Genomic DNA, 23,701 nt, shown 5'->3' with positions numbered 1-23,701 from the left:
GGGGCTGGTGGGCGCAGACGGGTGGCGGCAGTTGCTCGTAGTGCTTGGGGGGAGTGTGGCCTGGTGGTGAGCAGCCTGGCTCATGTTCTCCTCCGTGTTGCCCCCCGCCCTGCAGAGCAACCTCATACACTCCCTGGGCCTGAGCCATCATCTGCTCGCCCTGAATTTTATCATCGTTTCTTTTGGCAAGAAAAGCGCACACTCGTCGGCGCGGGTGAAGGTGACCGATACTGCCTTCGACGGCGTGGAGGTCCGAGTGTTTGAAGGCCCCCCAAAGCCAGAAGAGCCTCTGAAGCGCAGCATCGTGTACGTCCACGGAGGCGGCTGGGCCCTGGCCAGTGCAAGTATGTCCCGGTCGCCCGTGGGCCAGGTGGTGGGGGGGGGGGCGCGTGGGGATGCTTGGGCTTCCCGCTACCCCGGCCACCTGTGTCAGTGGGGGCCCCTTCTCCGCCCGAAAGGGTGCTGCTGGGGGTGACGGGGACACCCTTATCCCCATCAAGGTTTTGCTCGTTAACCTAGGCAGACTCTTCAGGAAATCTCTCCCGGGTCCTAAATCGTAGGCTAGCTCATGCGACAGTGCTGATGATCGCTTTCTGGGCCGAAGCCAGTCACACTCTCACCGGGCCAGGCCATGAGGAAAGCATCTTTAGCTCTTTTGCCAACTTTGTGCTTTGAAGACATACATACATACATACATACATACATACATACATTTATTCATTCATTCATTCATTCATTCATTTATTTATTTATTTATTTATTTAATGAAGTAGGACAAGTATTTCTGAGTATACGTGTTAACTCATCCACATTTCATCTGCTTATGAAACAGAAGATGAAAAAAATATAAAAGACACACCACCCCTAAAAGGCAACAGTATTGTAAGATTCGAGAATATTCCCTTTGGCGTTTGATGACTCTGTTCGGTTCAGGAGCAGAACACATTAGGAGTGGCAGACAGCCGGGCGGAGTAGCCTAGCAGAAAGCACACCAAGGCGGAATAAGGGCCTTCTCCGCCTGTAGTGATCGTGGAGCTACTCCCTCCTGTTCAGCCCAAAGCTATTGACATCTCCTATGTTTCTTTGTTTTTTTTTTTTCTTTAAGTTTTATCTATTTAAGTAATCTCTACACTCCACATGGGGCTCGAACTCATGACCCTGAGATCAAGAATCCCATGCTCTTTCAACTGAGCCAGCCAGGTGCCCTGGCATCCCCTAGGTTTAAAGGCAACGACAGTTTGTTCTAGTTTGTGGGTTTTATTTTGTTTTGTTGTAAATGCAGGCTCCACACCCAGCGTGGAGCCTGATGCAGGGCTTGAACGCAACGACCCTGAGATCAGGACCTCGGCTGAAATCAAGAGAAGCTCAACTGACTGAGCCACCGCAGGCATTTGTTGTTTGTGTTCTTAGATAACATTTTTTTAATTTAATGTGGCAAAGGCCAGAAAAGTGTAACTTTTTCTATTAATCCCATTTCATATTCATTTTTTATCCTTTTACTCACGGGTTTGTTCATGCTTTCAACAGATGCTTATGGGGTATGCAGGTTGGTCCGGGACTGAGGGGTTTCCTGGGGTGCAGGATTTCCAATATAAAAACTTGAACAGTTACGTATAAACCTATACCCATGGCTATCCCAGTGTGTGCTAGGGGTTGAGAACACAACAGCGAATAACAGAGGGACTGCATCAATAGTACTGGACACTTGGCAAGTGTGACATTCCACTGGAGGCCAGGAAGTGTCAGCGCCCAGAATGGCATCGATTACGAGTCCCCCTGGCATTTTCTACATAATTTTGACTCATCACTCCTGCAGGAGGAAGAGCTCCTCGGGCTGGAGACGCTATGCAGATGGTTATGCAGTTATTAAAATTGTTTCTGTCGCTGCAAACCTTTGGATCCTCTTTCTGAGAAATGCTAAGGCTTCCTAAAATTCTAGTTTTTTACGTTGTTTTAAACAGAATGTGCTGTTCTTCACATTGGAAGAATTCAATTGGATTGCAGCAAGGAAAGGGATAAACAAAATTTTTGTGGTTCTAAGGAGGAAACTTTATTTGCTGTGATTTTTGGAAAGGCATATGTTCGAAGAGCTACAAAGTCAAAATTAATTTGGTGCATTTCATACAGTCTATTATGAAATAAATAGTTAGTTAAAAACACATTGAAGGGTAATCTAATACGGATTTCCTGTTATTTTATACTAACTACATTTGCTCAGAAGCCAGACTTAATTTTAAATTAAACTCTATTAAGGAGACATATGTTCATATTTGGTTTTTGTTATTTTTATTATTGATAATTTAAATCCAAGCCTAAAAGCAGTCCCCAGTGGGCAGAATTTGAGAATGGACAGTATTAAATGACTTGTTTAATACTGATTGTCCCCTTGTCTCTTTTAGAAATCAGGTATTATGATGAACTGTGTACAGCAATGGCTGAGGAACTGAATGCTGTCATTGTCTCCATTGAGTAAGTAATTAATCCCGGTCACAGAGGGGCGCCCAGTGGCTCAATGGGTTAAATGCTCAATGGGTGGAGCCTGCTCAAGATCTCTTGTCCTGTCCCTCTGCGTCCTGCTTCCCTGCACTCCTCTCTCTCTCTCTCTCTCTCTCTCTCTCTCTCTTTCTCTCTCTCTTTTTCTCTCTCTCAAAGAAAAATACTAGTCATGGAAAAAATGAGTTTTAGGAAGGGATCTTAGATCATCATCTACTTATTTTACAAGCAGTAAAATACAGTGCAAAGTACAGATCCAGAAAGATGAAGGGATTGGCCCAAGGTCACACAAAATGATTTCTGATGTCACTTGGAATTTCTTCAACTCACTTTTATCTCTCATTTTTTAAAAGATTTTATTTATTTATTTGAGAGAGAGAGAGAACAGGAGCAGGGGGAGGGGCAGAGGGAGAAGCAGACTTTACGCTGAGCAGGGAGCCTGAGACCCTCAGCCTGAGACCGGGGCTGGATCCTAGGACCCCCAGGATCATGACCTGAGCTGAAGGCAGATGCTTAACCATCTGAGCCACCCATCTGTGCCCTTGAATTATTTTTTATTTTAGTTTTGAAAACTTTTGGAAAAGGAATTAACGGAGACTGAGAAAAATATGCAGTCAGTTATCCAGAGCACATAATTTTGTTTCCTGACTTTTATTTTTTTTATTTGTATTTTTTTAAAGATTTTATTTATTTATTCATAGAGACACATTCATAGAGAGAGAGAGAGAGAGAAAGAGAGACAGAGACACAGGCAGAGGGAGAAGCAGGCCCCACGCCAGGAGCTGGATGTGGGACTTGATCCCGGGTCTCTAGGATCACGCCCTGGGCCAAAGGCAGGTGCCAAACTGCTGGGGCACCCAGGGATCCCCATGTTTCCTGACTTTTAAATTTTAAAAACCAGTCTAGAGTTGGAAAAGTCACTCCCCTGGGAGCCCCGTTCTATAACTTAGACCTGGTAAATAGAATCCCTTCAACAAATCTCAATGGATGAAGTTATTGTCATCATTATTACTAATAGTATTAATAATAAGAATATGAATAAAAATGATAATAACACTTGTGATGGCAGTAATATAAAAGCCCTGGTACCTGTTCCGCGGCAGGGTTCGTGTGGGTGCTATTACATACATTGTCTCTCCTCCTTTAAATCATTGTTCAAATATCCTGCTTGCAGCAAGGCCTTTCTTGCTACCACTATCTAAAATTGCAACTTACTTTTCCTCTGTTTCGTTTTTCTCCAAAACTGTCATCAACCTCAGAGAGACCATATATTCGGCTTACTATGTATTTATTGTACAGGGTTGACATACACAACGCAAGTTCCACAAAGACAGAGATTTTCGGGATTTTGGCCTGGGTTGTTCATTGTTTATCGTTGGCACCTGGAAACATCCCAGGCAGAGAGTGAACATTCAATCAATATTTGTGGAACGAATGAATAGGAGTCTGTCTTAATTCTCTAATAAATCATTCAAGATAAATATTTTGGTATTTTTCTCTTAGGAAAGGAAGCGAGGCCCCAGAGCTAGCTAGTTTTATAAATGGAGTGAGGCATTAAGCCCATGCCCTGAGGCCCCATACTTTTTTTTGACCCAGTGTCCAGCCAGTATTGAAGGACGCTGATTATGCCGAGCGACAGGGTCATGATAACATCAACCACTTTCTGAAGCCCCTGCTTCAGATCTGAGACCTAAGAGATTCCTCTCTTGCAGTCTCTTGGAAGGGCTGGTCTCCCAAGTCATTTGGGTGGCCCTGACTCTTGAACATAAGGCCTAGAGTCACACAGCAGTGCTGTGGCCGCCTCTTGAGCAGATTTGCCTCCCAGGCAGCTCTGGACAGCTCCTGGCTGGCCCCGGCCTCTCCACAGGCCTCCAAGACCATGAAGGGCTCGCAGTGCACTTTTGAAACGCAGGGACCTTCCGGTGAAGGATTGCGTCTAGCCTGGGCAGCTGGCCAGAGGAAAGGAGGGTCCGCTTAAGTAGCTGAGTCCCATTCTGGAGCCAAGCCCTACAGCTCAGACCTGAGGAACCTGCCTCAGGAACCTTGCAGTGGTTTCCTCAGAGGCCTAAGGCCTGGAGGGAAACTGCGCTTGCTTTTCTTGACACTATGAGGATTCTCCAACAGGCCTCCCCACCCAGGGCGTCCATGTAGGCAGTTGGCAACAAGTCTAAATTCCTCCTTCGCGCCCGTCTCCACCTGTTGGCATCTATCCCAAGTGAAATAGGTGTTCTTTTAGTCTAAGCTTATCACAAAACATACAAGGATGGATAGGATGTTTTTAAGATTTCTTTTAGATATGGAAGGGACTGCTTCCATCTTCACTTTCCATTGTGCCCCCTCTGTGTGGCGTAGTATCCACAAGTTTATCACTGGGAGGCATCACAGCAGTAGACAAGTACCATTACTCACGACTGCATGACCTCAGGCAAGTCATTCAATGTCATGTGCAAACTTGGACCGAGGAATCCTTCCTGTGTGTCTAGAATGTGAGCTGCTGGGAAGAGAAACCCTGTCTTCCTTCCTCTGGTTCCTATCAGCCAATCCAAGACTTAGAAGACGTATGCAGTTAGATGAAGGAAGTAAATACACTTTGAGTTGGGTTAATGACTGCAGATAATGGTCATGAGAATCAGTTTGGAGCATTGGGATACAACTGATACTGTAAAGCACTAGACAGGTCTGGAGGATTAGGGCTCTGGCCCCCAGAACGGAAAGGCCCAACTCGCACATGTAGTCATCAACCCCCGTTTGGAATTCATGGCACTCTTCTGGGCCGAGATCAGCAGCTAAGGTGGTTAGAGCCCAGGCAGGCCAGAGGTCACGTAACCTATGCTCTAGTTGAGGCAGAGCCAACATCATGTGATCATGTTTCTCTTGGAAAGTGTATTCAGAGGTCAAACTTGGGAACATGTTTCTTCTCACTGCTCAGGTCTTTCCCCTTTCTCTTATTCCATCAACATTCATTGAATTCCTAATATGTGCCAGTTACATTGCATTGCACTCCGCCGACATAACCGTGTAAAACAAACATAATTCCCGCCCTCGTGGAGTTTGCAATCTAGATGAGAAAATAAATGATGAGCGAGTAACATTACTTGGTGTTAAGTGCTGTGGAGTAGAAGGGTAAGTAGCATGGAGGCAGAAAATAGGCAAGATCTTACCTCGTTTGTAGGGTAAGAAAATCCGTACCTTAAAGAAAGTGCTGCTTGCATTAAGCTCCTGAGAATGAACAGAATCTGGCCAGACAAAATGAGTTGGTCAAGGAGTCCAAGTGTTTTTAATCCATAAAATTAGATGAGTGCAAGCTGACAGAATGAGTTCTTTTGGGCGGCCCCGTGCGACACACAGCTCAGTTGTACGAACGAGATACTCAGGAAAGCACCGAGCGATGGAGACCGAGCTGGGACCTTCTCTCTGCTCCGTTTCCTGCTCTTCTTCTGAGTCTTGAGCTGAGACATCTTCATGCGTCACTCCCGCCTGGGCAGCCCTGGCAGGTGGGCAGCCCAGATTGCTGACCGTTCTCCTCCAAGAAAGGAACGATTTGCTGAGAACTTTCCTTGGCGCTCAGTCCAGGCCAACCTTAGCAGATGTGAAGACCAGCATCACCAGTCATTTAAAACTAGAGAAGGATCGTGTTGTGCTTCTTTTAAGAAGTAGCTCGTTTTGTTTTCTTCTCTATCATTGACTCACGAGTCGCTCCTTTTTAGACATAGTCAACTAATGTCTTCCCAGCTGTGTTTTCTAGTAACATGAAAAATCCACTGCCGCTGGTTTCTCTCTTGTGGTTGAGGTCTTTGAGGATTTCGGGGGAGCAGGGTGGAGGTGTGCGTGGCTGGGGAGACTTGGGGAAGCCATCGGAGCTATTGTGCTGCAGCCGCAGAGCAGACCACGGCGGGGATGTGAAGCCGAGCTCCACCCACCCCTGAGCTCTAGAAAGTTATGTTTCGCTCCTGAAGCCACATGAAAAAAGGAGGCCGGGAGGAGGAGACCCCAAGCCTGCTCGGGCTTCCATAGCCACCTGGGAGTGCTCTGGCTCTTTCTGTAACCCTTGAGGTTGTAGGTCTGCATCTGAGTCAGAGGGGGCAGTTTAGGTCCAGGTCTGGAGCCCCGGGGAGATCCCTGCTGTGTGCTCAGAAAAGTCTCTAAGTCTTCAGTTGTCAACAGGGCTTCGGAGAATCACTTCGTTTAAATGGATCACAGTGGATCACGGTCAGTCGGCTCGTTGGTCTTAGGCTCAGTCACTCCTAGGATTTTGGCAAAGCATCCTGAGCAACATCAGTTTTGTTTTTGTTTTTTTAGAGAGAGATTTTATTTATTTATTCATGAGATAGAGAGGGGGGTGTGCAGAGACAGGCAGAGGGAGAAGCAGGTTCCATGCAGGGAGCCCGATATGGGACTTGATCCCGGGTCTCCAGGATCATGCCAAGGGCTGAAGGCAGGCGCTAAACCACTGAGCCACCCAGGAGTCATTCTTACCCGATGAGCCGAGCCTTCGCCCATCTCAGCTGTCCTTTGTTGAATGACTATTGTCAAACTCTCACAGGGGCCGATGAAGAGAGCAGGAGCTGGAGCAGGAAGGAAGGCTTTTTCTTTTCTTTTCTTTTCTTTTCTTTTCTTTTCTTTTCTTTTCTTTCTTTTCTTTTTTTCTTTTCTTTTCTTTTCTCTTTTTTTTTCTTTTTAGAAGACTGTTTCTTAGTCTTTATGCTTCCACTATTGTGCAATTTTATTATAATTTTAATTGGGGAAAAAAGAAAAGCATCTGCCTGGCAAAGGAATAGAGATTCTTCCCCTGGAGTTGTCTCCCTCCAAGAGAGAGCACAGCGGAGATGCAATTACTGGTTTGTTCCAGATGGCCCCTCCTGAGGAGATGGGTTCTGTAAGACTGAGGGGCCTGCTAATCTTTTATATGCTCAAGGTGAATCTTTTGAACTCTTCTTGGGAGATGGTGAAAAGGGAGGAAGAAAAAGGCCAAGAAAAAGAGGAAGAGAGATCCTGCTGAACCTAAAGGGGTATAATTTCATCCCAGTGTATCTCCCGTACCTTTTCACCCACCACACGACGAGAATTCAGTGTCCTTGTCATCAGCAGAAGCTTGCGCACAGTCTCCAGGCTGGGCTATTTTGAGGGGGAACGTGCATCATCACGCTCTTAGGACGCGAGTGCCACTCAGCGCTTCCACTTCCATGGGTTTGGAGCGACTCACTCAACGCCGGGCTTGTGTGCGGCGTCCCCTACCCACTTCGGGAGCGATCTGTTCGTGTCTGTGAGCATCGCTCCATCTCCCTGGTCCCCGTTAATAAAGTAGGTAATAAGCTCACGGGTCAGAGGAACGGGGTAGGTGTACACCAAAGTCTTCAGTACAGATTCATGACTTTCCATCTACTACTAAAGGAAATAGAGGTGTCCTCCAAGTGACCCACTGTCGAAGAGACTTGGTGGGCTCCGGGGCAGGGGAGTGACATTTGGCTGGCCTCCAGAAGGCTCCATGGAAGACGTGGCATTTGAGATGAGACTTCCAGGATAGGAACATCCGATGAGGAGGTGCTGGGGGGAAGGCACGGAGGATAGAAGACACCAGAGCACTGGGACTGGGGACAGGGACGTGCACCCAGAGAGCAGCGACAGTATGACTGGACTCAGAGTGAGGTTTCTGAATCTTGGCTGTGCGTTAGAATTATTGGGGGAATTCACCTTCAAATACAGACAAGCGAGGCTCTCGAATACGTTGGAATGTTTTGTAGAGGGGCTCAAACCTCAGTGTTTTCGTAAAGCTCCCAAGATCATCCTGGGGCTCTGAGCTGTGCCTAGACTTCAGGAAGCACAGTTCCTGGAGATGCGCCTGGGGAGTAGGTGGGCCAGGAACGATTTCTTTTTTTATGTTTTTTATTTTTTAAATTTTAAATTTTTTTAAAAGATGTTATTTATTTATTCATGAGACACACAGAGAGAGGAGAGAGACAGAGACACAGGGAGAGGGAGAAGCAGGCTCCATGCAGGGAGCCCATCATGGGACCTGATCCCGGGACCCCAGGATCACGCCCTGGGCCGAAGGCGGGGGCCAAACCACTGACCCCCCCGGGGATCCCCTTTTTATGTTTTTTAAAGCCATGTGGCTTATTACTTGTCTCACTACAGAAGAGTGCTATATGACATATTTTATATGTAAAAGGTACAGAATCAGTCATTAAAATTTGGCCTGGAAGGAAGGAAAGCCCGTTACTAACGATGCACCACGTGCAGGCACTGTGGCAGGTGGTTCGATTGAGGGGCCTGCAAAGCCATCGCAGCCAGGAGAGCCATCCTGGGATCCAGAAATCTGCGGGTGTGAGGACGGACCGCTTTGGTGAGGCGATGGGAAAACACACATGCGCGTTGACATGTAGGCTGTAGGTTTTGAAGAGTTGAGGATGGTTTCTAGGGCGGGGTTACACGTGGCTTTTGAAGTCAGTGGCGAGTTCCCCCCACAGCTGTGCCACACACCAGCTGCTGTGTAGACAAGTCACAATCCCCCTTGAGCTTCGTGTGCTCGTTCTTGCACCCAATTGAGGTTCGCCCTCGATTTGAGTGAAACACACCTTCAGGGTGCTTGGCAGGGTGCCTCGCCTAGCAGGAATAAGATGATTTTTTTTTTTACAATTTTATTTATTTATTAGAGAGAGAGAGGGAGAGAGGGCATGAGGGGCAGAGAGAGAGGGAGAAGCAGGCTCCCTGCTGAGCAGGGAACCCCACAGGGGGCTCCATCGAGGACCCCGGGATCATGACCTGATACCAAAAACAGATGCGTAACCCACGAGCCACCCAGGCACCCCAGAAGTAAGCTAATTTTCACAAGGTGTACACATTTATTACCTCGATTAAGCATCATTCCTGGGTTCACAACCACATTTTGCTAGAGGGAGGCGCGCGCAGCAACAGGCAGGAGCCAGCTCTGCAGAGTCATCTAGCCCTGGCACTACGTCGGGCAAACTGAGACCCTATTTGCCACAAATTTCATCAGGTGCTTTAGCTCAAGAGCTATCGCCGTGAAACCTAAAAAACCCAGAATCCTCTTTTCGTACTATGCGGGGACAGAGCCTTAAACAAGCGCATCGGATAAATGCATTTATTCTGGCTTTCCTTGGCTGTTAGCCCTCCTAAATTATCTGCGGCCTCTGAGTTTTCTGTGTCTTCAAAGAGAGCCCTTTTGCTCTACTTCTCCGGTCGATGTCAAGGGCCTTTGAAGCCTTGCCTTACACTAGGCGCCCTCAGAAATGTATAGTTTCACTGTATTTTCCAATCTGTGAAAATAGTGTCGTCTTACGGAATCAAACTAGAGAAAGTTTCCAGCTTGAACTAAGATAGGGATTAGGAGGCAGATCTTTAGTGGCACCGGGAAGGCTCTATTATGACCTGTTTGTTTTTTCTTTTAAGGATGTTTACTTTGTTATCTGAGCCGACTATTAATCAACGGATACGACTGAGGCAGTCGCAAGGTTTTTTGTTTGTTTTTGTTTTTGTTTTTGTTTTTAAGATTACAGATTTCTCTTGATTCCAAGTCACTAAGGCCTCTTGGGAAACAATATCCAAAGATTCAGTTCCTACCTGTGTCCCAGGGGAACAGTTTATCATGCAGTATGGCATGTTGCTGAGACAAAATAGCCTTTATTCTCACTACGTGGGTCACGAAGTGCATTTGTCTTTATTCCATTGAAAGAATTAAGAATGCAGCGTGGTCAGGGGTGCTCGGTGGCACAGTGGGTTGAGCCCAGGCCTCCAGATTTTGGCTCAGGTCTTAAGCTAGAGGAGCCTGGCCTAGGGCTCCACACTGGGTGAGGAGCCTGCTTAAGATTCTCTCTCTCTCCCAGTCGGCCCCTCCCTCCTCTCTCTCCTCTTCTCTTAAAAAAAATTTTAAAAATCAGCTTCAGTTTGGTGAAACTGAAAATTCAAAAATTGAGATCTTGTCCTAAAACTGGGGGTGATTGGAATTGTGAGAGACGGCGCCATCTAGTGGACAAAACGGCGTACTCCTACTCCTCTCGCTCCTTAACCAATCCTAGTTTAGCAGCTGCTTGGGGACATAATGAAATTCAAGGGAGAAAAAAAACCATTTTGGGTGATATATTGATCCACCGACGGAGAAATAAAAAACGAAATGAAAAAAATTATTTTGTCTGTTATAAGGCAATTTACTAAGGGAATCTTTTTTTTTTTTTGAATCACATTTAGAATTTCCAAAATGCAGTAGTTCTTGAGTCACCACCTCAATGTTCACTACTTCTGAGTAGGTCACAAATATTTGTCCATTTGATTGTATCTGCCCTGAGTGTTCAGACAGTCATGCTAGCTGTATTTTAGACGGGGGAAAATTGGTTTCTGAGAATAAGTATGTTCATTATAAAATGGAAATTGAAAGACCTGAGTTCTTAATATTATTAGATTTTAATTAAGTAAATCAGTTTCCATCTCCCCTTGTTTTTATCTGTGTTTGACTTATTTAACAAATGAAGTAGCTTTTAGGTGCCTCAATTTCTTTTGTCTGCAAAAGGAAGGTATGTCACAAAGGGTTTACTGGGTGGATGCTTATGTACCTAGCTCATTGATGGATGCTGGGAACACCGTGACAAAGAAAACACAGTCCTGATATCAGAGGACACGCTCTTTAGAGGAAATACATAAAGACATTGTTTTAAGAGGAGGCGAAAAGACCAGTAATATACCCCAGCACATAGGAGTATCAAGGAGTGGTACCCAGCTCAGCCCTGGAAACAAGTGGAGTTTTAGTCAAGGACGTCTACTTGGAGAAGGCCAAACCCTTGAGTAAGGCTTGAAGGATGACTGAGAATTAATAAGGAAAGAAGGAGGAGATTGAGAAGACCCTCCAGGCCCAGGCTACCATCAAATATGGACTTGTAAGATGATATTATGGGTGGGGCATTTGACAAAACTGAGTTCTTACGGGCACAGGAATCCTACAAAGTGTACAGAGTAGGATCCCCAAAAGGACTCTGATATTTCAAAGCAGGGGGATAGAAGAAGCCTCAGAAGTGCCCCCGAAGGCCTGTCCTGGGCCGTCTGGCAGACTTGGCTTCCTTTTTTGCAGGTTGAAAACTAGCCTTTCGGTTCCAGCCTCCCAGGGAGTGAATTCATTGGCTGGGTTTAATGTCAGGCTGGCATGCCCCTCTTCGTCGAAGCATAATTTTGCTATATTTCTCAAGTAAATCGTAAAGGATACCACATGGAGTCATTAAACATGAGACCAATGAAGTGGTTAATGTTGCCAGGTCACCTTCTAACCCATCGGTGTTGTGAATTGAACAGACTTCCCAAGATAAAATTTCAAAATCTATTGTGGTTCTACCTGTATCTTAATGATCAAGACCCACCTTTAAAACTGTGATGTTAAAAAAAAAGTAAAAAAAAAAAATAAATAAAACTGTGATGTTTTGCTTTTCCATTGGTGGTGGTCTAGGTGTTTGTTTTGTTTGGTAGCTCCTAATTTAAAAAAAAATGTCGGGAGGGGGAGGATTATTGGTAATACAAAATCATCACATCTGATTTGCAAGAAAATGAATGGTTCATTTTTGTATTTATTTTTTATCATTTTTTATTATTTTGTATTTATTTTTTATCATTATCATAATTTTTGTATTTATTTTGTTACCATTATTTTTTAGAGTACACTTTATGGCCAATGTGGGGCATGAACTCACAACCCTGAGATCAAGAGTCTATGCTCTACCAACTGAGCCAACCAGACGCCCCTTTATATCTATTTTAATTCCTTATTTATTTCTGTGTCAAAAGAATCGGTTTCCCCTTAAGCTTTAAATGGCCCTTAAAGACTTGGTGAGGTCCTTAAATGAATACAACTTTTGTCTTCGCAGGTACAGGCTCGTCCCAAAGGTCTATTTTCCCGCACAGATCCACGATGTTGTACGCGCCACGAAGTATTTTCTGCAGCCGGAAGTCTTACACAAGTATTCGGTTGACCCAGGCCGGGTTGGCATCTCTGGTGACAGCGCTGGTGGGAATTTGGCCGCTGCCCTGGGCCAGCAGGTAACAGATTGCCCTGAGGCGCTTGCTGGCGTCCTGCTGACCAACAAAACACATTCCCCACTAAGTATGGCAAAGGCCTAGCAGGTGGGCTGGTGGGTCGGGGCCAAATCATCCAGAGGACTGCCCTTGCAGAGGTCTCCGATTTTTCTGAAGACAGACTTGCAATTTGGTTGTTTTGTTTTGCTCAAATTCCAATTGTTAAGATTGTTTCCTTAGAGCTTGAGTCAAATTGAAAAAGCTAAGAAGGGTTTCCCAAAGGTTCTTTTTTTTTTTTTTACTCTCTAATAGAAGAGGAAAAAATTTAAATTTAAAATTAAATTAAAAATTATAACTTCGAATGTTATAATACGAATTCATCTGAGCTTACCTGGCTAAATTCTTTGAAAACTACCTAGCTCTTAGAGCACCCAGGGTTCTGGGCAGCTGGGTAAATTCAAAGATAAGTACATTTTCTTCCTCTGATGGATGGGATAAGTTTAGAAGAGCTTCTCTGTCTCCTCAGCTCCAAATTTCTTCTGGGCGTCTCAAATAGATCCAACCTTTTTATCTGTGGTGCAGCTCAGTTTCTTCTCCTTTGCTGTACGTAAAGAACTTTGGCCTTGGCAGGTGTGTTGTGCATGTATCCAGATGTGGGGAGAAGAGAGACCCGCTGTAGTACGGAGAGCATCGTGGGCTTTAAACTTTGACCTAGTGGGATGGAATCCAGTCCCCCTGCTTTGAGAGCTACAGCACTTTGGGCAGACGCCTTAACGTGTCTACGCCTCAGGCAGATGAGGGTAATGCCATCTGACTTCAGGGCTGTTGCCAGGACCTAGTGAAATGATGTATCTGCCGTTCTTGGCACGTGTTAATAGTACTGTTCCCTGATCATTCCCTTCTGCTTTGACCGAGTAGTTCCCTCTTCCCTGGGGATGGAGTTCTAAACTCCGACCCGAAGCGGAATTGTATGGCTCGAGTGACCTTGATGGTTGCTGAGTTGCCTACCAGACACAGCGACCTAGTTAGCTGCTTTCAGATGTTACCCGAAAATACGTATCATTTTAGCCACTGGAACTACTAAGTGAGGCAGCGTGTTCGCATTTTACGGAGGCACGGGAGGGGGGCGGTGGGGTTGAGATCTGCTCAGTTAGAGGACACATCCACGTTCCCGTTTCAGCCTCAACTCTGGGGCACGTTCTCATTAAGGAGACTGGAGGGCATGTTGTGGCGCCTCTCACATTCTGTCTCTCTGACCCATCAGAGGAGAAATCCTGAGGTCCCACCCCGACACTTGGGAGTCCCATCATCCTGTTCGGTTAGCTCTTCCTACCCTTCCCCTCTGGAAGGATCAGAACAGTTTGTTTCTCCCCAGGAAGCCATCGCCTTGGCGGGCCTTGTGGAGAACACCTAACAGAATAAGGCTCACACGTCATGCATCCATAGAACCCAGCAAGGTGTGCTAAGGCCCAAGAATAGATACAAGTAAAGTGTGGATGGGGGTTTCAGGACCTAAGAAATCACATGCGTTTGCAGTGTTCGCTCACACATCATTCCTTGCTTAGTAAATAGCCAGCAGCTTGATCAAGGAGGTGAGGGCAGAGGGTGGTGGGGGGCGGTAGGGAAGTTTTATTTTTTAGACCTCATTACTTAATACCAGTGCTGGTGGAAACTTCGTACGTCTACCCCTTTGACTGTGTCAAAGTGATGCATTCAGCTACCTTGTCAGGTGTGGTTTTCTGTAAAAGGAGCCAAGCGAAAAGAGATCTTGTGTTTGCTTCCTCTTGTCCAGTTTACTCAAGACGCCAACCTCAAAGACAAGCTCAAAGTGCAAGCTTTGATCTATCCAGTCCTTCAAGCTTTAGACTTTAACACACCCTCTTATCAGCAAAACGTGAACACCCCAATCCTGCCCCGTTACGTCATGGTGAAGTACTGGGTGGACTACTTCAAAGGCAACTATGACTTTGTCCAGGCAATGGTGGTTAACAACCACACCTCACTTGACGTGGAAGAGGCTGTTGCCCTCAGGGCCCGTCTAAACTGGACGTCCCTCTTGCCTCCATCCCTCACGAAGGACTACAAGCCCGTCGTGCAGACCACCGGCAACGCCAGGATCGTGCGGGAGATCCCTCAGCTGCTGGATGCCCGCTCAGCCCCGCTCATCGCAGACCAGAAAGTCCTGCAGCACCTCCCAAAGACCTACATCCTGACGTGTGAGCACGACGTCCTGAGAGACGATGGGATCATGTATGCCAAGCGTCTGGAGAGTGCAGGCGTGGAGGTGACCCTGGATCACTTTGAGGATGGCTTCCACGGGTGCATGATCTTCACCAGCTGGCCCACCAACTTCTCCGTGGGAATCCGGACTAGGAATAGTTACATCAAGTGGCTGGATCAAAACCTGTGAAAGGGTGAAATTTCTAGAATGCTTGAGCCCCTCTTGACCTCCTGCACCTGCTTTGGAAAGAGATGCACTTTTTGGTTGACTGATTTCTCCTTGTTACTTGTGAGTCACAGGATCTCTGTTCTTCGCATACTTTACACGAATTTAATTTTCGAAATTGCGTTTGACTAACGTGAGGGCAAAATGTCTGAATCTGGTTCTCAAAGTGGGCCGGGCTCTCTGCTCTTGTGGTTTTAGCCAAACTACTACCAACACTCATGGCTGCAGAAGGCCAGACCAGGAGCCCAAATAGCTTTGGGTTCTGTCTTCATCCAGAAATTCTTTCTAGAAGAAATTCTTCCAGCTGTGGGTGACACAGTGACCTTTAGTGAGTAAAGCAAATGTGGGCTCTTCTTCCACTTGCTAGGGTTTATTTTAAATTCAGAGCAGTGTTCCTTGTGTGCACGTGAAGGTCAGTGCTGGGTACCAAGTGCCCTCTGTTCTTTATGGATAGATGGTTTTGTTTCCTATGGGAATTTTGGCAAAGGCGTTCTAGAAGGGACGAGTTTCTCAAATGACTTTCTTCCTTCCCGTAGAGCGTTAATTTTACGGGACAGCTGTCTCCAGCTCCAGTTGGATTATAATGATACTTGAAAGTTACTCTCTACCACTATTATTAGAAAATATAAAGTCGCATGTCCTGGATATCTGTACGTTGTTAAGTTCTTTTTGGTTATATTGTCTCCGTGGGGGAGATCTTCTGGGAGCAAATTCATGTAGATTTAGGATAGATTTTCCATCACAGAACAAGTAAAAACGGACAAATGAACCAACCTATTTATTTTCTTAATGAACACTTCTGACATAAGTTACCAAGAGCAGTGTGTAATATATTTCGCATAGTCAGAAAAGAAGATACGTTTAATATTGAAATTATGAAAAATACCTTAAGAGGGTCTAGTTTATTCTTGAAAACTCAATTTTTCCACTTACATGGCTTTAAAATGGGGCTATTTTGGTATATATAATGTATGGTTTATTTTTTTAAGTTATTTAATGTTAATATATGCAGCTAGACTTAAGATTTTTCAGAATAACGTCTATAACGAACATTAAAAATAATGCTATTTTTAAAAAACTACCTTAGAATTATATCCACGTGTAATGTTACAGAAAGAGGTGAAGTAGCTATTCATGTTACTACACGTCAGGCTTAACTACTTGGATGTTTCTACGCCGTCACAAATTAGAATAATTAGGAACTGTGGCTATACCTAGCAAAGTGGTCGGAGGTTATAGTTCAATAACTTAGGTAGGACCCACACTGCTCATTTCTGCCCTGTGTGGTCAGAACAACGCTAGCTCGTAGTCCCCTGGGTGAAGCATACATGGGCGCCCGGTGCCGTCACCTCTTTGTATCTCCTTCCAGCCTGGTTAGAAGCCCAAGCTTGACTTCATGTAAAGCCTTCACTGCCAGTGGGAACATCTTTGGCAAAGCAAGGAAATCTAACTCCGGTTTGAGTGCCTCTGCCCTCCTTCCTGCCACTCTTACTACTGCCCCCACCCTGCCCTTTGCGGGGACTTGAGAAGGCAGCAGGACGGCCAGGTCAGGATAGTCGGTGGAGAGGAAGGGGAACCTTTTCACTCACTTGAAAGATGGGCACTCGCCACCTCTGCAGTGAAATAAAAGAAAACGTGCACCTGTATTTTTCATTTATTGCACAAGCCAGTAGAATTGTACGTACAAAAGAGCAGTAAATGCAACGATGTGTGTCTGTGCGTGTGTATAACAAATAATCATGCGGATCAACGTGCTAATGTTGGAAACAAGTGATTTACCATCTCTTGGGCTGCTTTTCCCTTTCCTCTAAAATCAGCCATTTGAATTGCTTAATCTAGTGTCTTTCAACTGTAAATTCCAACCATTTTGTCAGACTGGCAAACCATATTGGCTTCTTCTACAGCGTTTTGCCTTTTTGTTTTGGGGGGTGTGGTTTGTGGGTCATTTTTCCATGTACATAGACACAAATGTCATCAAAGGTTTTTTTTTTTTTTCTAAAAAAAAAAAAAAAAACCCAAGATTTTAGTTCTTCCTCTTTGACGGCTACTCTCCTCATTTCATTCTAGTGGGAATTTTTACACCATTTGAAGGGACCAGTGTTCAGGCCTTAGTTTGAGGTTATCTACCTCTAGAAAGCAAAGAAAATATACATGCACAGAGTTTCTTAAAATGGTATATTTCCCCCCAGATTTAAGATCCCAAATGCTATAGTAATCACAGACAGTACATGATTCTCGATCTTTAAAGGATTCTCTTGGATGAAAAGGGAGTGAAAGAGAAAGGGGCCACCACTGTTTCTAATGAAACACTTGCGTTTCATTCAAGCTCTTACGTGTATGAATAAATTGTCTAATAACGTGCTCTGGATCCAACTTCAGACCTTGCTTGAAGTTCTTTCTTGAAATTCTCCCTGGAATAATAACAGTTGGAATCAGGATACACACAAACCAGCAGGTCCAAGAGTGGTTAAACCAACCCCAAATCTGAGTGCTGAGAACTCCTTTGGGAAGCCTACAGAGTTTGTGGTGAAGATACTTTAGTTCGGGGTGAATTAGCTTCCTTTTAATTTTTGTTCTCATATTAAAAAGTGTGTGCCCTGCAGGTTGATTTTATGCTATGATGGCTTTGTTGTTTTCCTATTTTATGAAAAAAGTTGATAGTCTTTTCGTAATATTATTGTTTGTGAAATCTGAACATAAATATATGAAGAAAATATCTTAACGTGCTGCAACCATAGTGGAATGTAAATTAGTCTTAATGTTTTATCATTGGTTTGTGAAGAATTTGAGACTATTGTTTAATTATCTTGGTGGCTATGATATTTTATGCATGACCTTTTAACCTTTGACTCTTTGCTTATTTCCCTACTGCCAAGAGGAAGGCAGATTTTATGAAGGCTTTTGGTAGCAAATCTATTTTATAAGACGAAAATCCAGGGTGGAGGTAGGAAAGTCTGTATCTGTTTCGACTCAAGTTTAGAAATAAAGTGGCTCCATCTGGGAATGTGCCTCTTTCACTTCTTCTCGTCTCTTTTCCTGGTTCCCAGCTCTCTCTCTGTATCTCAGATCCCTACCCACAGCCCTGCCCCCTGGCGTCCTCCAGCGTCTCTCAGTCACCTAGGGGTAGTTCAGTGGCCTCCTTGGTGACATGCATTTCAAGTCTGGAGACAGTATGTGCTGCACATATTGGGAAAACCCGCCTTGGACTGGCTAGAGTCTGTGTAAAAGTGAGGCTGGCCCTGAGGCTATTTTGGGACTGTCAATACACCTATTAAAAAGGGATGATCCTAGTGTAAATAAAGACTTTGGATTTGAAATAGTTCAGCCACTGAAGTGCCAATAGCACTGGAGGCAATTTTCAAAATGACCCTGACATTACAAGCAAATCTAATAATTTCACACTTGAGTTTATTACGTTTAGTTTCTATCAATTTTATAGGAATATTTAAAAATGTTTTGCAAAGAGAATTGCTCATATTGGTTTTAAATGGTCACATACGTGTGTGTAAACTGTATTTTTCTACTCAATTATAGTTTCTTTCACCTTCCCCAACAACATCTCTGGTGTATGGCTGTGTTTCATTGGAGAGACCCACTAACATTTTCCACAATTCTCCTTTGGAGCATTAAAGATGTGCTGCGCGTGTTTTAATATTGTTTCTCTTGTGACTGTCGTCTTTTTTTTTTTTTTATCCCCCGTGTCTTATAACATCTCCTATTTCCCAGTAGATCCTGTATGCAAACATCTAGAAGATATTGCTATCAGTACCAGAGTCCCCAAATCTCAGAGACTGGAGACGTAAATATAATTTCTAGGCATGCATAAGCTGTGTAGCCCTGTCACTTTAAAACCAGCATCTTAAAATATAAAATAAAATAAATAAAATAAAATAAAATAAAATAAAATAAAATAAATAAATAAAATAAAAAATAAAATAAAATAAAATAAAATAAAATAAAACCAGCATCTTGTGTCATTAGAAAGTCTGGTGACATCCTGTGTCTTGTTTGGAAGGCGGAGATTGAGGGCCCCACCGTCTGGAGAGACTGCCCAAACTAGACCCAGCGCCTCCAGTCACCAGGTTTTCTTCAGCCCCCTTTGGTTGCTGTTTATTGCTGCTATTTGCCATCTCACTTCTCCTTCTGCAATTCTCGCTATTTGATTATGTGTTTGTTTTCTGTTTTCCCCATGTTTATTTATTTTTTTGAAGATTTTATTTATTTATTCATGAGAGACACAGAGAGAGGCAGAGACACAGGCAGAGGGAGAAGCAGGCTCCATGCATGCAGGGAGCCCGACGTGGGACTCGATCCCAGGACCTTGGAATCACGATCTGAGCCAAAGGCAGAGGCTCAACCACTGAGCCCCCCCAGGTGCCCCTGTTTTCCCTTTACATTTATATTTAAATGTAAGCTCCGTGAAGGCAGAGATGTCATTTTGTGTCTTCCTGTTTCCTCAGCATTTACAGCAGAGCACATAGTGGACTATCAAAATGTGTGGTTTTGTATTTTCAGAGAGGGGCAGAGGGAAAGAGAGAGAGAGAATCCCAAGCAGGCTAGCAGAGCTCGATGCGGGACTCAATCTCACAACCCAGATCATGACCTGAGCAGACATCAAGAGTTGGATGCTCAACCAACTGAGCCACCCAAGCACCCCTCAAAGCATGTTTTCTAATAAGTAAATCCTAAATGAGAAAAATTGAGCTTATAAGACTTTGGTTATGATTTTTCATGTGTTTCTTTCAGAAGCGAATGAAGCTTATGACAAATATCAGAAACTAGACTAAAATCACCATCTTAAAAACTGAACGTTTCCAAGAAAAATGAAATAGTTCGAAGTAATTTCATACCCGTTTTTAACTACTGAGTTTTAAAGCAGAAAAAAATGTTTTTGAGTGAATGGATAATGATGGGGACAACAAAGGCAAAAGAAATGGAGGGGAAAAAATAAATTTCCTTTGCAGCCCATTGACAAGTCCTTAAGACAGGCAGGGTGACCTTCCTCCAGGAACTCAACTGCCTCAATGTTAATACATCGGCAGAGTCAAGAGACAACCTTAGCTTGACATTAGCCTGACCTCCAGGTCCTGTCAGTGTGCTTTGACATATAAAAATCCATTTTGGAAACTTCCTTTCTCCCTCCTCTCCTCCCCCAATATATATGTTTAGCCATCATCTTCCTAACGTACGGCCCCCTGACCGACATCTGAGGGGTCTTACAACTAAGGTTTTACTAGACGGTAGTAAATGACCTTGTCTTAGACCACAGCTAGCCTCTCAGGGTCCAGAAAACCTTGCTTCCAAGTTCCTCAAACACATACACTGTCCTTAACCCCCCGCCCTCATTGAAGGTTCTAGAATCATAGAATCAGTTACCTGCCCATGGGTCCTATCCACATGCTTTACTAAAATCACCTTTTTTTTTTCTTTTTTTTTTTTTTTTTGCACTAAAAACATCCCAAGAATTGTGTCTTGACCTCCTGGACCCCAGACGTTCTATCATACAGATGAGGTGAAGGTTTTTTTTTTTTTCCTTCCTTCCAGAGCTCAAGTCCTTCCTGTATTTTTCTTAACAGATATCGATCGAGGCTATTACTGTGCTAAATAAAACTGCCCTAAAAGGATGATCTATATAACACATTTCACAAGGTGTTCCATGGAAGTCAATTTAAGAACTTGAGTAATTTTAACCAGTTAAAGCAATCCTATCACTTTCAGGATATTGTCCTCTTTCTGGTCTCATTATATTTTTTTTAATAGGGAATCAAATTCTATGTTCTTTATTCCATTTATCTTTACTTTTTAAAAAAAAGATTTTATTTATTTATGAGAGACACACAGAGGCAGAGACACAGGCAAGGGAGAAGCAGGCTCCCTGAGGTGAGCCTGTTGCAGGACTCGATCCCAGGACCCCGGGGTCACAACCTGAGCCATCCAGCTGCCCTTCTTTATTCCATTTAGTTCATGGGATAGGAGCACCTGGCCGGCTCAGCTGGAAGAGCATGCGACTCCTGATCTCGGAGTTGTGGGTTTGAGCCCCACATTGGGTGCAGAGATTACTGGAAAAAATTTAAGACTTCAAAAATCATGCAATAAATACTATGTATTTGCTTGGCCCAGACTCAACTTAGTTTAAGTTTTCTTCTGTAAGATGAAGCATTTACTGGGCTAAGTAGCATGCCAGCCCTGCTGACTGCATTTCTAGCATTCTCACAGAATGACGCTCCCCATCTCCTACACAAGCCAGAACCTCAGTCTGGGTCCTTGATGGACTCCTCATGGCCTCGGAAGCCAGGTCAGAGCACCTCCCCTTCCCCTGGGCCTTTTGCTCTCCCTGGACCACTCGCTCCTTGGTCTTAGCTCTACCATGATAGTCAAGTTTGTCCTATTTTTCACCTTTTATCTCCATTTTATTTTCCTTCTGCTCCAAACACCGAACTACTCTTATGGTTTTCTATGGCTGAGGAACAGATTAGGCCGAAACTGGTCATTTAAAACACTGGCCATTTGTTGCTGCAGGATTCTGGGTTGACTAAGCTTAACCTGGTGGGCCACCTGCTAAATGCAGTGTGGACGGGGCCCAGGAGGTTAAGCAGCCGCCTTCAGCTCTGCTTGGGACCCCAGGGTCCTGGGATCGAGCCCCACATCGGGCCCTGCTCTGCGGGGAGCCGGCTTCTCGCTCAGCCTCTGCCGGCCATGCACCCTGCTTGTGCTCGCTCTCTCTCTCTCTCTCTGTCAAATAAATAAATAAAATCTTTTTTTAAAAAATAAAATAATGCAGAGCTGAGCAGGGCTGTAGTCAGAGAGCGCTCCCCGGGGCCGGGGTCACGATGGCTCACGATGCACTTGGCAGTTGTTGCTGGCCGTTAGCTGGGGGGCTGGCTTCTGCGCACGGCCTTTCCTGCGGATTAGAATTCTAGAAGCTTGGCATCTGGATCCCATGATGGAGCATTCTGAGTGGGCAAAGGTGGGGAGCTTCGTGGCTCCTAAGACCCGGGTTTGGGGGTGGCCCACATCATTCTCGGGTGTGCCCTCCATTGGTCAGAGCCAGTCACAGGAATAGCCCGGGCTCGGGGGAGGGGGGGGGGAGACAGAGCCACTGCCTCCCAGAAGGAGTGACAAAGAATTAAACTCATGTCTAATGCACCAGAATTCGTGCCTGGAGAGAACTTTCATGTCGGCAAGTCACTGACACGAACAAAGTCCTCTGCTACATCAGTGGTACCTCTGATGATGGGGAGAACTTTCCATAGATTACTTCTGGCCCCATACATTTTTTTTATTTATTTGTTTGTTTGAGAGTCAGACAGAGAGTGTGAGTGGGGGGAGGAGCAGAGGCGGAGGGAGAAGCAGGCTTCCTGCTGGGCAGGGAGTCCCCCTCGATCCCAGGACCCCAGGGTCATGACCTGGGCCGAAGGCAGATGCTTAGCCGACCGAGCCCCCCGGGCGCCCTTGGCCCCGTACATCCTCAACCTTGCTTTCCCTCCACTACCCCTTGAACTTCTGGTGCTGGTGCAATAGTTCATATTTTAATACATCTGGCCCCGCACTGCAGCATCGGGGGAGCAGGGGCATTCCTGGAGGTTTCTCCCCTACTGGGTGAGGCACCCATAGCTGAAGAAGCTGCGGTTTCCATAAATCTATCCCACTAACACCGAGCTAAATGCACCACTGGCTCAATTTGCCTTTGACTGGATCCCCCAAAATGTCTGCAGCCCCTCTAATTATCCAACAGCTAGGGAATTTGTGATGGAGAAACGGGGGGAATCACCGACACTAGTCAACTGCAGTTAGAAGGTATTTTAACCTCTGCGTATTTACAAAAAGGCGATAATCTTGTGCACCTGTGAGTGGGGTCCCTCTAGTTCCCTGAGTGGGACCCACGCGTGGGAGGGGCCCTAAGCTCAAGGTTTATGGTAAATCTGCCCTTGCACAAGATTCCAGGTCACACCTTCACCCTCATCCTAAATGCCTCTCCTGGGCCATCCCATAGCCCCACCCGGGTGGCAAGGCCCACACTGAATACCTGGGGTGCCTTCTCCCCCTGCACAGCAGGGCCTTATCTGGGCCTTCTTGTGCTGGGTCCTGCCGAGCCTGGGACCATGGGGGTTGTCTCTATGTCCTTAGTCCTTCAGCTTTGTTGGTCACCAAGTCCGATCAATTCTACTTCCCAAACATTTATAGATAAAATACGTATATATCTAATATTTAGAAGATATTCATATAAAAATACACATATCTCAAGTAGGCATGTCTCAAACACGCAAAGTCCATCGCCCTCCTTCCAGGCCTGGACCCTCGGCTCTAGCTCCAAGCTTAAGGTCCTTCAGGCCATTGGTTAGGCTCAGGGCGCTTCATGTGACCTGCACAGCGCTCCCTCGTGGGCCTGCCCCTGCAGACTCGCGCGGCCACCCTCTCCAACGTGGTCTGGGCCCCTCGGGGGTGCACAGAATCAAACCTTTTTTTTTTTTAAATAACACTGTGATGTTATTTGCCTTCACCACTGTTTCCCTTTCACGAGTGGAGTTTCCCAGCTGCTCCTCGACATGCGGCGTGTCAACAGGTGGGAGTTGAGGCAGACCTGAGAATCCAGCTGGCTCCCGTCGGGCCGGACGTGAAGGAGTGTTCGCAAAGACGTCACACAGTGCCACCTTCTCACTCCCTTGCGTTTGGAACATTTAGCGTTTTGTTTTCCATAAAACAGAGCTTAAGCTTACCACGTAATGAAGTACACGAATGACCGTGTTTTCA

The 23,701-nt window shown here is 45.3% G+C and overlaps 1 protein-coding gene across 3 annotated transcripts in view; it reads left to right on the top strand.

Annotated features, from left to right (window-relative positions):
- Positions 1–18,793, top strand: part of NCEH1 (neutral cholesterol ester hydrolase 1) — a 58,469-nt gene extending 39,676 nt beyond the window's left edge. The window contains exons 2-5 of one of the 3 annotated variants that reach the window (XM_055308568.1): positions 191–344; positions 2,400–2,469; positions 12,357–12,528; positions 14,297–18,793. In XM_055308568.1, the coding sequence (XP_055164543.1) occupies positions 191–344; positions 2,400–2,469; positions 12,357–12,528; positions 14,297–14,914 (1,014 nt within the window). In that variant the 3' untranslated portion in view covers positions 14,915–18,793. Of the gene's footprint in view, positions 1–115; positions 345–2,399; positions 2,470–12,356; positions 12,529–14,296 lie in introns of all 3 variants that reach the window. The other 2 variants (XM_055308567.1, XM_055308569.1) reach the window with 2 other exon arrangements.
- The last annotated feature ends 4,908 nt before the right edge of the window (positions 18,794–23,701 follow it).

The sequence above is a fragment of the Nyctereutes procyonoides genome, unplaced genomic scaffold (genome assembly GCF_905146905.1).
Source record: "Nyctereutes procyonoides isolate TBG_1078 unplaced genomic scaffold, NYPRO_anot_genome, whole genome shotgun sequence".
Lineage (NCBI taxonomy): Eukaryota > Metazoa > Chordata > Mammalia > Carnivora > Canidae > Nyctereutes > Nyctereutes procyonoides.
Note: the sequence above shows the minus strand (reverse complement) of the source record. Positions and strands in the feature narration are given on the sequence as shown.